The sequence below is a fragment of the Chelon labrosus genome, assembly GCF_963514085.1.
Source record: "Chelon labrosus genome assembly, chromosome: 6".
NCBI classification, from domain to species: Eukaryota; Metazoa; Chordata; class Actinopteri; order Mugiliformes; family Mugilidae; genus Chelon; species Chelon labrosus.
This window is the reverse complement of record NC_140342.1, coordinates 19,967,904-19,982,515: the sequence shown is the minus strand read 5'-3', so window position 1 is coordinate 19,982,515 and position 14,612 is coordinate 19,967,904. Positions and strand designations below refer to the sequence as shown.

General features: G+C 42.8%; 1 protein-coding gene across 2 annotated transcripts in view; it reads right to left on the bottom strand.

Moving 5' to 3' along the window:
- Positions 1 to 2,216: 2,216 nt before the first annotated feature.
- Positions 2,217 to 14,612, bottom strand: part of LOC311489111 (guanine nucleotide exchange factor VAV3-like) — a 49,936-nt gene continuing 37,540 nt past the window's right edge. Inside the window, exons 24-27 of one of the 2 annotated variants that reach the window (XM_084546054.1) lie at positions 11,089 to 11,176; positions 10,687 to 10,816; positions 4,458 to 4,606; positions 2,217 to 4,112 (exon numbers count right to left, since the gene is read on the bottom strand). In XM_084546054.1, the coding sequence (XP_084402180.1) occupies positions 4,071 to 4,112; positions 4,458 to 4,606; positions 10,687 to 10,816; positions 11,089 to 11,176 (409 nt within the window). In that variant the 3' untranslated portion in view covers positions 2,217 to 4,070. Of the gene's footprint in view, positions 4,607 to 10,686; positions 10,817 to 11,088; positions 11,177 to 14,612 lie in introns of both variants that reach the window. The other variant, XM_084546053.1, reaches the window with a different exon arrangement.

Below are 14,612 nucleotides of genomic sequence, written 5' to 3'. Positions count from 1 at the left end.
ATAAATCTTACAGATAAAGTCTTCTGGAGATTCGAGCCCCTTTTGAGAAGAACCGAGAGCTCACCGTATTTGAGGGGCAGCATCAGCTTTCGCCAAATCCCTGTTTAACCCCTATATAGAGATCCGTAGGGGCTGACTGGCAAAGACTGGGGTTAAGGAGATCATTCAGACAGATGAAGATGATGCAGGGCCTTCGTCTTTGTCTTTGTCAGCCTTTTGTTCCTCCCTTTAGATGCACAAACATACCCACACACACACGCACACACGCCATCCTCTTTCCCCCCTGCACTTTATCTACTCCGTGCAACCCTTGTACGCCCATTTTCTGTGTCTCTGGCTGCTGTCCAACTTCTCTGTCGTCGCCTTTCATCTCTTTGGCTAAGACAGGAACAGGCAGATTAAGGAGAGGAAGAGTATTAGGGAGCCATTCATTCAGCCTCTTTCTGACGGGAGGGTTACTGTTAGCGCAGCGGAGCCCTCCCTCTGCTGAGTTTGGCCATTAGAGAGGCTGCAGAGCAGTGGGGGAACGTAAGCCTGAGGGAGTGTTTACATTACAAGAATACTGATACTGTGCCCCAGCGTGTAAATGCATTCTTATATTTGACAGTGAATCGCTGCTGAATTCAGTGGGTCATAAACTGAGTGCATAAAAACACTATAAAAAAGGCTACTGAATGACAAACAATGTAATGAGCAGGCTCAGAGCAACAGATCACAGCAAGACCAGCATAAACAACCGGGTCTACGAACAGTGACGGGCTGCGTACGGTTCATCGTAATCATTGCGCCATTGTTGAATCTGATTGCTCAAAAGACATTAACGGAGCTAAAGGAGCACATTTAGAGTTGCAAATCCCATCGGCACATAAGCGGAGACTTGACGTTGAAGCTGCCGAATATTCTCTCTGGAACCGTTTAGTTGTAAACATCAGAGGAGCTGCACAGTGTATGATGGGTTCACAGCAACAAATGTTAGCCTGCTTACTGTAATATATCTTACAACCACAGACGTGTCTTGTAAATTGGGTAGCAAACGGTGCACCGATGATATGAGACTACTGAATTTGATAGTTCCAATTCTTGATTTCTAATAATCTGCAAGGATTTCTTGAATGAGACATCCTGAAAATGTAGCGTCTGTCTGCTCTCTCCACTCATGGAAACTAGATAGAGAAAACTAATGAGTTGTGATGCACGGATAATCAAGACTCCAGACTATCTTTGGAATCATTTTTAAAAATGACAGGAGGTTCAGACTCCGCAGTTAACCCACTGGGCTCATCTGCTAGGCGGACAGACTGTGGCGCTGAACCATGTGGCCAGTTTTCTGGTCAACTCAATTTTGGCATTTTATTTGAGCAAGTGCTGTTGCTTTGTTTTAAATACTTCCATGAGGTTGTTATCAAGGCTGATCCTATGAGGCTGCTTGGTGACGGGAACAGGAGCGTTAGCTTAGTGTGTTTCAAATGACAATTTAGCATAAGCTACATGAGCTGCATTAAACTATTTGAACCATATTCCACTGTGATGAGTTTATTTACACCTGCATGTGGTACACAATGCATGTGACAAACGCATGAAAAACACGAGATTTTAACTTTTACACCTCTAATATTTTCTTTTAGATCAGCTGTTCTTATTCGCTAAAGCTAATATTATCGTTTGGATCCAACGATCAGCAAATAAGGGATGCTCTAATGCTTGTTCTACAAAAATAATTCGCAAGCAATGCCTGCATGCAGATTGCGAGTGGAAGCGGGACCTGTCTTCTGAAAGTGGCAGACTAGAATTGAAAGAAAGAGTTTCAAGATTAACAAGAGGGGAAATTACACGAATTATAAGAGGAATCGCAGACTGCATAATGCAAATTTTGGCCCGATATTTATATTGTTGTGAGGCAAAATTAGAAAGAAAGACGTCGCTGAGCTTATGTGTCTCTCTTTTCTGTTTGTTTAGCCGCTATTCAAGCACCCGCCAAGTCTCTGCTGCACCTCCACAACCGTGTCAGACACGGCTGTGATTTGTGATGCAACCCCGGTGCCTTTGTTCGTGCGATGTACCATTTGTCTGAAGAGGGAGAAATAGCCTATCAAATTTCAGAAGTACAATTCAAAGAGTACGCTTTTATTAAATATTGATGTCACACACATGGTTAGCGGGGTGTTAACGTTTGAAGGAAAACAGCATCACTTAACGCCCTTGTGTTACCTTGCTCTACAGTGAACAGCTATTACATCACCCTTGAATCATTCATTCTGAAACCAAAACGAGTTGAGGTAAACACAAAATCTGTGGAATATAAAAGGACTCTCTGGTTTCCACGGTGAATGATCAAGGAGCAAAGTACGGGCCTATACTTCCAATTTCGCTGCCCAGACCTCACATGCACTTTTACAACTTATTCGGCTTTGTGATTCCTTTTGTGCATATATTTCCTTTGATGATTCCACGTGTCTGAAGCATACAGTCAGTGGTCTGAAGTCAAACGTGGGAACTGGGTGTTATATTTCCTCAAGCGCCCTTAAATGGGTTGATCATTTGTGAAACGTTAACGAAGAGTGTTTTTTCTCTTGATCATTTATCATATTCATTCAACCTTGTGGGACCGGCTGCTGTTTAAAGAAATAGCTAGATGTTTTGGGAAATAGGCTTTTTATTGCTTTCTTGGTGAGCGTTAGATAAGAAGGTTGATATTTCTTGTGTCTTTCCACTAAATATGAAGCCACAGCCAGGAGTTGTTTTGTTCAGCTTAGCTTATCTTAGCTTAGCATAAAGACTGGAAGAGGGGGAGGCGGCAGCAGTAGGAAGTTATCAAAATCAACTTATCGGCACCTCTAAAGTTCACTATGGCTTTAGTACAAGAGTTCATTAGTGAGGTTTAGATAATTGCTGAGCTTTTTGTTATATTTGTGCAGAGTGAGTGAGGCTTAGTAGAGCTCTTTAACCCTGCTTCCAGTCAGTGCTAAGCTAAGGTATTGGGCTGTAACTATGAAGCAAACTCCAGGCATGACAAGTGAATGAAAAAATATCAAAAACTGCAGTTTGAGTCTTATGAGAACTGTACAGGATGTGAATTTTCATGTAATGTTATGTCAAGGATTAAAGTTATGCATAAGAGATTACGTAGCCGCTTTGAGCTTCAAATCTGCTCTTTCGGGAAACCCACGGGTGACGTCATGGAAGGTTCCTCTGTCTTCATATACAGTCAGTGATTGTAACTTAATATTCAAGACGCTGATATCAGAGTCGTAAGTGTATTTCCCAAAATGTCAGCCTATTTCTGTTTCTACACCAATCCAATGCAGGAAATGATAATAGAACAGGAATCAAATCTTGAAAGCTGGTCAGATGTCCCGCCCCCTAAGTCTACTGACTGCATACATACACATTCATCCATACGATACTGAAAACTTTTCATCCTTCATTTTTTTTTTTTTTTTTCATGAAGTGAGTGTCAAAAATGTCCAGTGATACGAGACTGAAATTCAAAAACTAAAATTAAAGACAGCTGAACACGCAAACGTCCGATTAAGCCAAGGGGGCTATAGTGTTCCAGCAGCAGTGAAAGCTCCTCTGCGTCTGCATTTCAATTTGCAGAAGTACCTGGGCGGCGCACTGTCAGCAGGATCTGTGTTCCACTTGGGTGGCTGAGCCGTCCCGGTATCGAAACATGATGACAGTGAAGGCAAGTCTCACACCGGCCAATGGAGTCATCAATAATAAGAGAAGGTGAGTGGGAAAAGGAAGGAAGGAAGGAGGTGGGGGTTATCTGGGTATAGCACATCTACTTCCCGGTGGACCGCGGGGGCAGACAGAGCCGCAGAGAGGTAAGATATGGCACGACGCTCCTGGAATCTGTGATTTGACATCTCCTCTGTGTGGGAGTCTGTCAGAGGGCAGGAGAAGGTTTTCGAGGGCACTGCCGCTTCATCTCATGTCCGAGTCTCAGGGTTTTTTTTTTTATCAAAGAGGTCTGACTGAGGCCACGGTGAGTGGCAGAGCAGCGTCGCGCTCACCGGACGTGGTCGGCTTTGAATGGATGCTGAATAGATGTTATTCAATGAGCAAAGTCATTCCTCCTCGTCCACGTAGGTAGAGGGAAACCAGCCGACCTGAGAGGCAACAGAATACAATTAGCTTGCAGCTCAGATATATATATATATGTGTATACCTCATTCTGCTCAGTTGTCTACACAGATACACCTCTCTTACTCTCAGTAACTTGTCCTCACACTGCTGCATTTGACACCAAGAACTTTCATCCTAATTCCTCCCAATAGTAAAGAGCTTCACCGAGATCAAGGCCAGTCAAAAATATGATCACTTTTACCTCTGCGTTATTACTGATCAACCCTTTGTTATTTTGAACTCCAAAATGTTTGCACAAAGTCAAAAAGAAACAAATTCAGAATCGGTTCAGTGGCAAAGGACGGTGCAGAATTGTCAAACACACACACCCTGCCGTCGACCTCTCCCTTCCACCACCCGTTGGACATCTTGGTGTAGATCCTGATAATGTCGCCCTGCTGCAGGGACAGCTCCCGCGTGTCTCTGGAGCAGAAGTCGTAGCGTGCCACCGCAATACCCACCACCCGGGGAGAAAAGACTGGGGACAGAGAGGGATATAATAAAAAATCACAAATATTCTAAATATAATGTCAGAGATGCAGACTGAATGAACATTGACTACCGTCTTAGGCACTAGTAGAACTTGTGCTGTCAGTGGTTCATGAAGAAATATCACACTTTTAAAATTAGAGTGCCACTTCACACAAAAGCTAAATCAGAATCTATTCTATAGGAAGGTCAAAAGGCGATCACATCTTAAATTTGATCTGACTAATATAGATTTTTGAGTTTTTGTTTAGTTTTTGTTTTTGTATATGGTTTACTATAGTAAAAAAATACATTTCTCACAGGTATTAACCACAGTAAAGTGACTATGGCCATCTCCTAAGGATGATAAGGCAGCAAAAAGCCTTGACTCGTGGATCTGAGACGTTCTAACAGTAAAGGCAAAACCGCAGAGACAGAAATGAGAGAATATATCAGGTTCAGTGGTCGGAGGAGAGAGAGAGAGAGAGAGAGATATCCGGCAGCCAAGCTCGGTGAGGCCAAGCAGCACACAGTCAAGATGAGGGGTCACGGGTTATCACAGTCGCGTGTTGATCTTATTAAAAGTTAATGTTGAACTCGGCTCACGCAATGTATCCACACTTATCTGTTTAGCCCTACGCGCGCAGGTCAGGGCTCATATCACACGTGAACTCCGGCTTGTTTGCCTTATCGGTGAAAATACAGATGACACAACTGTGAAGATATGCCAGATGAAAGGAATACATCTGTTCCCGTGTGCACACGGAGGCACATTTTGTGCACGAGGGAGACGCTCAGGCTCTTAACATGCATGCATGTTTTATAATGTAATGCACAGCAGCGCAAACAGACACAGACATAAAGCGATCCTAATAGACCATTGTGCTGCAAACTAGCGCCACGCTGGCAGAATGAAAATGGGATGCTAAACCCGAATTAACTATTGTGCGACATTTTTGTCACGGTCCATTAAGTGAAACCATACAAACAAAAGTGCATGTCCCTTTTTTTAATTAGCTGAACTGATGATGTTATTGTTGGATTTAGAAAAACGTGAAGGCCAGTAATTTTCCACTGCAGTTATGATTACCAAATGGGAGTTATCCTAACTGGCGGAAAATTCATATTATCTCAGATTTTTAATTACAGGCGACCGATGTGAATGTTTTTTTTTTCCCCCTCAAGAAGCTCGTACAGTCTGTGTAATATGACATAAAACTGGCATCATTAGACTGCATTATTTAATAGAGACGGGAAAAACAAGACAGTTTGTCTTCGGGAAAACTGGCAATGCGAGCACACAGCCGGGGAGAGACAAAGAAAGTAGAAAAGCTGTACCTGTACCTGACCAGAAAGGCGAGGAGGAGGGAGGAACAAAGCCGCAGCCGCCAGGAGGAACTACAGAGAAACGAAGCGCGTGATGGGGGGTTCAGGCCGTAGAGGGAGCAAAGAGAGAACATAAGCAAAGTAAACACAAGTTTGACAGAAAGAGGGTGTGAGAGAGGGTAAAGGAGAGCGAAAAGAGGAAAAGTTGTCAAAGTCAAAGAACAAGCAGAAAGCAAATACAGGTGGGAGAGAGGATGGCAAAACAGTGAAGCCGTCAGACAAATTGTCACTTCAGCTGACGTGCGCACACGGTTTCTACGTAGCAGAGAACACGGCTAGGTGGGCTAATTCAGTAGCTACTAATGTACCTGTGGATGTGGTTGTCGAAAAGTCTGCACTGGTTTATTTTTGTCTGACTTTACTGCTCTGAACTAAGCACCTCGACACTAATTCAGCAGAAACTCTGCAATGTTTTAGACAACAGTGTCCTGGGTGCATGAGCCCACCAGGAAGTTCTAAAGTTGCACCGCAGCCTGAGCAAAAATAAAAAATAACAAATACAGGATATTTCACATACATACACCTGTCTTATTTCCTATTTGTAGCTACTGTTCTGGTCCAAAACTGAAAGAGAAAACCTCTATGCTCTGGAGTTACCTGTACACATTGCTTATATGAGAGAGGAGCTTCATTTGGAAGTGGTATGAAGACGATAACGATGGACTTGTTGAACAACAGTGCATTTGAAGATGCTGCTTTAAATCTCTAAAGGCCAAGAATTAGAGTTTGCAAAGCTTCAGCAAAACATTATCAAGCCCACGCTTTACTCTGGCCCATGTGACTCTTAACTGAATGGCTGGAAAGTTGGCAAATTGTTATGTCCCCATACTTTTGCAACTTTCCTCCAGAGCATACTGCTTAATAATCAGCCAATAACAACCACTTCAGCTTCGGAGCAGGTGAGCCAAAGTAGCAGCATGTGGTTAAGTACACGCCTGAGCACAGCACGGTACCCTGACAAGGCAACGTCTGGGATAACCAAGCCGCAGAGCCAACCGACTTCTGCTCCCGTATGAAATCCCATCTGAGCCAGCAGACCGTCGCGCCGAGAAAACACCTCCTGTCAAGGCAACAATATGGTTCCACGTCTCCTTTTTCTCCCCTGCGGGCGGAGGGCCAGCACGTGTCAAGAGCGTGGCCGGAGCGCACGTTAAACAAGTACACACATACCTGTAGGAAGTATTTACAGTTTACGTAAACACTCGTATGTGCATCCTGAGCTGACTGATGGGAGTTTCTGTTAAGGTTTCCGTTCCATTTACACCGGTGTGGATAAGATCTGCATCCTCCAGAATGACCATAGAGCTGAACTGACACTCAAACAACAATAAGTGAACAATACAACCTTTATGAACTTGGGATGTGTTGGAGCACTGTTACAGTACTGGTTTGAACAAGGTGTACCTAATACTTTAAGTTGTAATATACCACTTATAATCATTAATATAACAAAACTGGATTTTCCAATAACATCAATACACGACTACAGAAGGATTACCCTGACAGACAACAGATCATTGCATTGCAAATGATATCTCAGCTCTAGCACTGACACACACACACAATGACAATCAGTCAGCCAGACTTAATTAAAAGTGCTCGCTGTTTTTTTTTTCCCGAGGAAATTACTCCAGAGTTTTGATGGCTTTTCAGTAGTTGTGCATCTTCTGATTGTTTTCTTAGCCTCACATATTATTTTCTTTGCTATGAGGTGTCTGTCTTGAGATTCAAACCCTTTTTTTTTTTGTCGTTGTTGTTGTTTTGGCATGACATCTGTCTTTCTACCGAGGCTGTTTATCAGACAGAGAACGCGGTGCCCACACTAAGTCTGTCTATGGGGGTGGACGACTTAAGGCAATAATAATCTATCCCAGAATGCAATGAGGCAACGGCGGGTCTGTCAAGGCTTTCTCAGAGAAGGCGGCGCAGTGAATGGCAGCAATGCACAAACACACCTCTTGCGGAGCTGCTTTGAAGCCTGATGTGCTCGGAGACCGACGCTGCCAAAGGAGGCAGGGGGACAAGGATGTAGCAGAATTTTACATCCGAACAGACACAACGGGCTAACTTTGACTTTGTTCCAGCGTTCAGCTGCTTGCCTCCGCTGCTGCTGCAGCCGCTGTGGTTGTTTACACGTATACCTTTCTTTAAGTTGAGACAGTTTACCTCCAGCTGCTTCCTGCTCTTTTAGATCAGATCGCATTCGCAAACTTTTGCCAGTTTTATGGAAACAGTCGCGGGCCCTCAGTTGGACCAGGGGTGTCCCCCAGGTGTGTGTCAGCGGGCGGCTGTCGAACAGTTTTTTTTCCGCAGCCAGCCCTAGTGAAATGTCATGTCCTGTCAGGAAAATTGTGAAGCCATCTCGGAGCTGAGCAGAGTACGGGCTGTGACGTTTGGAGTAGCAGGCTCCTGGTGCTTGCCTCGGGCACTAGGCCCTAACTGGGACCTCTCTGCACAGCCTGGTGAGCCGCCGAGGCTCCTTTCTATTTCTCTCACTCACTGTCTTCCTCACTCTCTCTTTTGTCTTTTGCTCTCCTTCTATCTCTGTTACTCCATGCCTCGCCTTTGTACCCTGTGTCCCTCTTTAAATGTATTTAAATCCATCAACATGCTGAAATGAAAAGGGGAATAAAAATACTCACATTAATTTGAGGTGCAAATGCACATGGGGAAGTGGTTTGTTTACTATATCTGCCTTATTTTCACACCTAATCAGGGTAAAATGAAGATAACAAGATCTCTCATTGTATAATGAATATAATAAATAAATAACCATCATGCAGATAATATATCCAGATGCACACTGCATGTTAACACAAGGTACCATCTTTCTCTCTACTTCCTGCCTCTCCCCTCCCTCCCCTGTCCCCTACTTTCTATCTCTCTGCCCCTCTCCCCCATCTGTGCATTTCATTCTATCCACATTTTATCTCTCTCTCGTGCACTCTCTATTCCCAACTTGCCATTTCCTCTAATCTCCTTCTTCCTCAAGACCCCCTTTCCCTTTATCCTTCAGGAGCTTTCAAGGAGTGAATGAGCATCTGCTTCTGTCTCCGAGGGCCAGTAACAATGCAGTGACTGGACGTGTTGAACAACGGTGCATTTATTCAGGCCTGTCGATGCCGACAAGTTGCATTTGAAGATGCTGCTTTACATCGCTGATAGACAAGAATGACAGTTTCACCATGCAGCAAAACAATATCAAGCGCATGCTTCACTCCGGCCCTGTGAGAGCTTCTCAAATGTGACTCTAACTGAATTTCTTTGTCAGCTTTAATAAGACGAAATGGGGTTTTCCATATTAAACACAGTACGTCTCTTATACACCGATCAGCCATAACATAATGACCACCTTCCTAATATTGTGTAGGTCTCCCTTGTGCCTCCAAAACAGTTGTGACTCATCAGAGAATGGACATGGGCCTTCTGAGGGTGTGTAACCTGTTAGTGGGGGGTTTTGGGTCCTATGAGTTGAGGGGAGGGCCCTTGATCAGTTTGGGATCTAGTGAATTTGGAGGCCAGGTCAACACCTTGTGCTGTTTTTCATGTTTTTTGTTTTAGTTCCTAAAGCGTTTTTGTGTCTGTGTCAGGCTGCATCCTGCTGGGGATGGCTGCTGCCATCAAGGAGTTTCATTGCTATGGGGTGGGGGTGCCTGGTCTGGTCTGGGTGGGTGCTACATGTCTAAGTAACATCCACACAAATGCCAGGTCTGAAAGTTTCCCAGCAGAACACTGAATTGTCACAAGATGGTCAATGTTATGTACTTCTCCTATCAGTGGTTTTAATTTTGTGGCTAATCGGTGTATACAGCACTGTATCAATTTGTCCACGTGATTTTTTTTGGAAAATTGACATTGACCCCTTGCATAAAAGCCCAAAATGCCCACAAAAGCCTGAACCCGAACACCAAAAGTGGGGAATTCTTTGAACAGAGCCCGCCACTGTAACACTGTTTTGGCACACTAAATACACGTCAACAAAAAAGCAGCTAACATTTCATCTACACACAAAGACTCTGCGCCATAAAGAGATCCACATATTAAACTCTGAATGATGTAAATGTTTTACTCGACTTAAATGAAAAGATCAAGTAAAAATTAAGAGGCAAGAACTCTCAAGGAAACGTCTGCTGCTGTGCTTTACCAAAGGGAATCATGTTAGCTCATTATGCAGCGCTAAATATCTCCAGCGTGTCTCACACATCAAAGATAGGACTGCCCTGGGTTTTAAGACACAGACTCGGGTGTCTTAATAACCAAGCAAATGCTCTGTCAGCGTGATTTTGTAACGCAGGCTGGGACATTTCTCCACAGGGTGAGGGAGCGTAACAACAAAATAATGTGTGAGATACAGATTTCTGCAAACTGTTTGTGGACTCAGCTTGTTTTATTGTTTCTGTGTAAGGACATGGGAAATATAGAGGTCTGACTCTATCTGTCATACTGACATGGTTTTTACAAGCAGCTCTGACTTTCTCTGGGAAAAAAAAACAAAAAAAAACAGCTCACTCACGCCTTACTTTATCTGATCTGGACTTCTGTAGCAAAAGCTTAAGCCTCTGGTCCTCCAAACGGGTCAAAACAAATGCTCGCAATGTCTTTCAACTATAACAAGATCGAGATCTGATCTGAACTTGTAGCACTTCCACCTGTCACACAGATACTGTCAGGGAGGGAACACGGATGTTTGTGTAGCAGACTCACCGCTGCCAACCTTGGTAATGGCCATGGGCATGTTTCCATTGGACAGTTCCCTATAGGGGACCTGCAGAGTGGTGTCAAGACTGCTGAAACCTTCCTTCAGAGAGTGCTGTCTGTAGTATTCCACCAAGTCCTATGTAGAACAAGCATAAGAGAAACAACAGGTAACGGCGGTAAGTCAGGGTAAATCTTGATCATGTATTGAAATGAATGCAAATACAGCTTTCTGTGTCAGTCACCGTCAGAATGTTTTATTATACAATTTTTTTGACTTTGCATGAAGAATTTATTAATCTTAAGAGAGTGCCGGAAAAAAAAAAGTAGTGTAATGTCAGAATGATTATACTCATTAATGCTACAGCCGTTTGTAGGGCAGAAAAATCCATACAAAGTTAAAGCCCTTACCAGAACGGTCTTGAACAGCCGACTCTCAGCGATGTAAAAGCCTCCGTCCCTGGTCAGAATCTTAATGTGCTTGACTTTACCGTTGAACCTGTGGAGGATGAATAAGACATGGGCTGCTAATCAACTATACATGCTTCCACATCAATCCGGTCTCCGTGGTGAACCGTCACGAAGGTCTGTCTGAGGCTGACAGCTGCTTTCCTGCTGAGAAAAGCAACTCTGTTCGACACGATCACCCCCCTGGTTTTTCCCGCCGTGGAAATCAGATCCAATTCATTCATAGCGGTTAATAGTAAAAGTTTAGATATGAGCTATTCACATTTCTGGCTTGTGTTTACTTAAAATATTTGGACAGATACTTTATTTATCCCGTGGGAATAATCAGTGATGGCTAATTCCTACTATGACCCATAATCCTATTCTCTCAGCATATTAATCAACTAGATTTATTGTATATTACTGTTTTGTCCTAACAGAATATGATCCAAGATGTGGCTCAACATCTCAAAAAGTGGACTTTAATCAGTTTAACAAAAAGAAGATCACTTTTTCTGGGACGTCTCTGGCGTTGTCGGCACAATGAGCAATACTGCGGACCTTTTCCTTTCCACAGAAGGAAAGTTATACATTACTATTAACAATCTGTGAGCCTTGTAAGACAGCCTACAGTGGCGCCGTAGATAAATGGAGCAGAGACTAATTTTATTATGAATTAATGTAGCTTTCCTGCCGTCGAGTCAAAATGTGGATACTGAGGAAAAGCTGTCCGTCACACGTCCTCACGCTGCTCTCAAAAATCAGGCAGATTTAGTATGTACACACTTCAGGTTATATTAAATGTAATGTGTCGAAACACTCCAAATGCAAAATAGGTCAATTAGCTGTAGATGGATCATGGATCTATACTCTCGTAATACATTATCACACTGTTGATATCTTGCTAGTGACGTTGTTTGCTGCAGCTCTGTGCCAGAGAGAAACAAAGATCCCAGGATTGCAAATCCATCGGTATTATGTAGCGCATATAAGACTGTTACCTGATAGACTGGTGTCATACAATAATACTGCATGAAATTAAATTATATCATGTCCAAATACGTTAAAGAAAGGTTACTGGCCTTGTAGAGTTTCTTGAAATTCAGTTGCCTTTCTCTAAACAGATGGGCCTTGAAATTAACTTGTAATCCTAGAGGTGCACTTTCTGTTGCCTCTCGCTGATATAATATTGTAATATTGGGTTACTTTCCTAAATTAAGAAATACCAAAGCATAATATTTCTGTTTCAGTTGTTTGATTGGATTCTCTCTGTCTACTGTCAGGACTGTCAGGAAAATCTGCTAAAGTTTTGAGTACTTTTTTTTTTTTTGCAGAAATGGAGGTGCAAATACTTTCAAGCTTCACTGTTAATTACTGCTGTTGATTGTGTGGATTTGTTTCGTTATTGCGCACCTTTTTATGATTCAAGTTTTTGACCAAGCACACGTAGCCTATCCTGGAAGATGCTATTCACTAAAACAAACCATAAAACATACTGTAGAGTGTGTGGAATTGAGCCATAGTGTGCTCGTATGACATATGAGAGTCATAGCTCAGGCTAAGCACTGTGAACAGTAATGTGGACTAAACTTGAAGATGCATTCACACTGTTCAGTGCATATACACGCTCAAGTGGGGGTATGCTGTCAGGCTAGCTGCAAGGCCAGGCATCGTATTGTATATAGCATGCCTCCCCGTATGGTGATGTGCAAGATCCACGGGAGCTAGATCCGCATTGTAAATCTCCCGCTGCAGTGTATAACAGATGAGCAGAATATAGACGTGCTGCAAACTCACTGATACATTATGAATATATGGTTGCTGATACATTATTGATGAGTGCTGAAATATAAGGTGCGTAACACGTGGAGACGGATGAGCCGCGCTTGGCGAAGGCAGAGTTTGCTCCTACAGGCTCCGGGTGCTTCATATACACACAAACATCATTCAACACACACTAGCACAAACTGACCACTTGCAGTGTGTGACACTAGACAGTTCCAGTTGATTAGTAGGAGCCCTCCGTATAAAGCTCCATTATCTCAAACGGCCATCCCGATAATGATCTTAAGCGTTGAGACAGGCAATTAGGATTGGGGTGTTCAGAAACTGGCCCCGTACATCAAAGCTTTGAATGAGGGACGGTACGAGTCTACCAAACCAAATGGGCTGGGATGGTGTGTCACCGGCTAAATAGTCTTAACATCCAAACACTATTTCAGAGTGCACCCTCAATCGTTATAATCTCTTGGAGCCTTCATGGCAGGTCAGAAGGAGGCGGTATATTACTTTCTTCTTTTCTTTCTTTTTTTAAGAGTGGACAAACTTTGATGTAGCCTGAAGCATATTCACCAGTTAAGTGGGTACGGTTGTATCTGAAAAGAGGGACACGGAAGCATTCAGCTTGCAGATAAATCAGTCATTTGTTGGAGCCTTAAGGGATGTATGTTTTATCTACAATTCAAGTGCATTGGGTTCTTTTTGAAAAGCATTTCTAAGACTGATAGGCAAAGAGCATCAAATAGCATGATGCAAAGCTATCAAGCACCCCTTGAACATATTTCCGAGGCACAGATGGGGAAAATAAACCATCCAATTCCACGTACTACATTCAGCTGAGGTGTATGGACCGAGCCGGCCGCCGTACCGAGAAAACAAAAGTGAAGATGGCAGACAGGGGTCCTTTCACTTGTATTAGGAGAACAGATTTTTTTTTTCCACACCTAACTCTCTGGAAAATAAATGTCAATTTAGAAATTCAACAGGAACAGTGTCCCTGTCGTTACGTCTAGATAATAACCATCCCTATTAGGGATTATTTCTTCAGTAATGGCAGCGAAAACTGTTCAGAGCAAGGTCTGGCAATTATCCAGGGTAGGTATTAGTTTTCAAAGGTCATACTGAAGGCTGCGCCATAAACCACAATAGCTAATTCACTGTTGTTTTTCTTTCTTGTAGATCAGTTTGTGGCAAATACCATTGGCTTCGTACAATGATAACAATGGTCAAATGTAGAATCTTAGTTGTTATTGGTGTAAATTACTGCAGTAACTTAATGAATACTACCTTTAATATACGTATACATGGTCTACGGTTGAGGTATATGCCTGAGTGAAGTGAAGGAGATTTAAAATGATACTAAAAAGAGTAAAATAAACCGAATGTTATTGTTTCCTGACTGCCGTAAATGTGTTAAGAATCTTTTCACTGTAATTTTTTTTATTTATTTTTTGGAATATGGTAAGAGTTTAGTTTTCTTACATCTTACATCGACAATATTTCTTTAACATGGATGTTAAATAAAAATGTTGGGACATAAATGCGTTAAATCTGCCAAAAATATCGTTACCACTCTACATGTGGTTAAAGGGGAACAACTGTTTTCTACAACCTGGACCTTATTTCTGGCATAAAATACCATCGTTTACTCACCCATATAACTTTGGTGTCATCTGGAGTCCTTCGGAAGATATTTACATCTGGATATA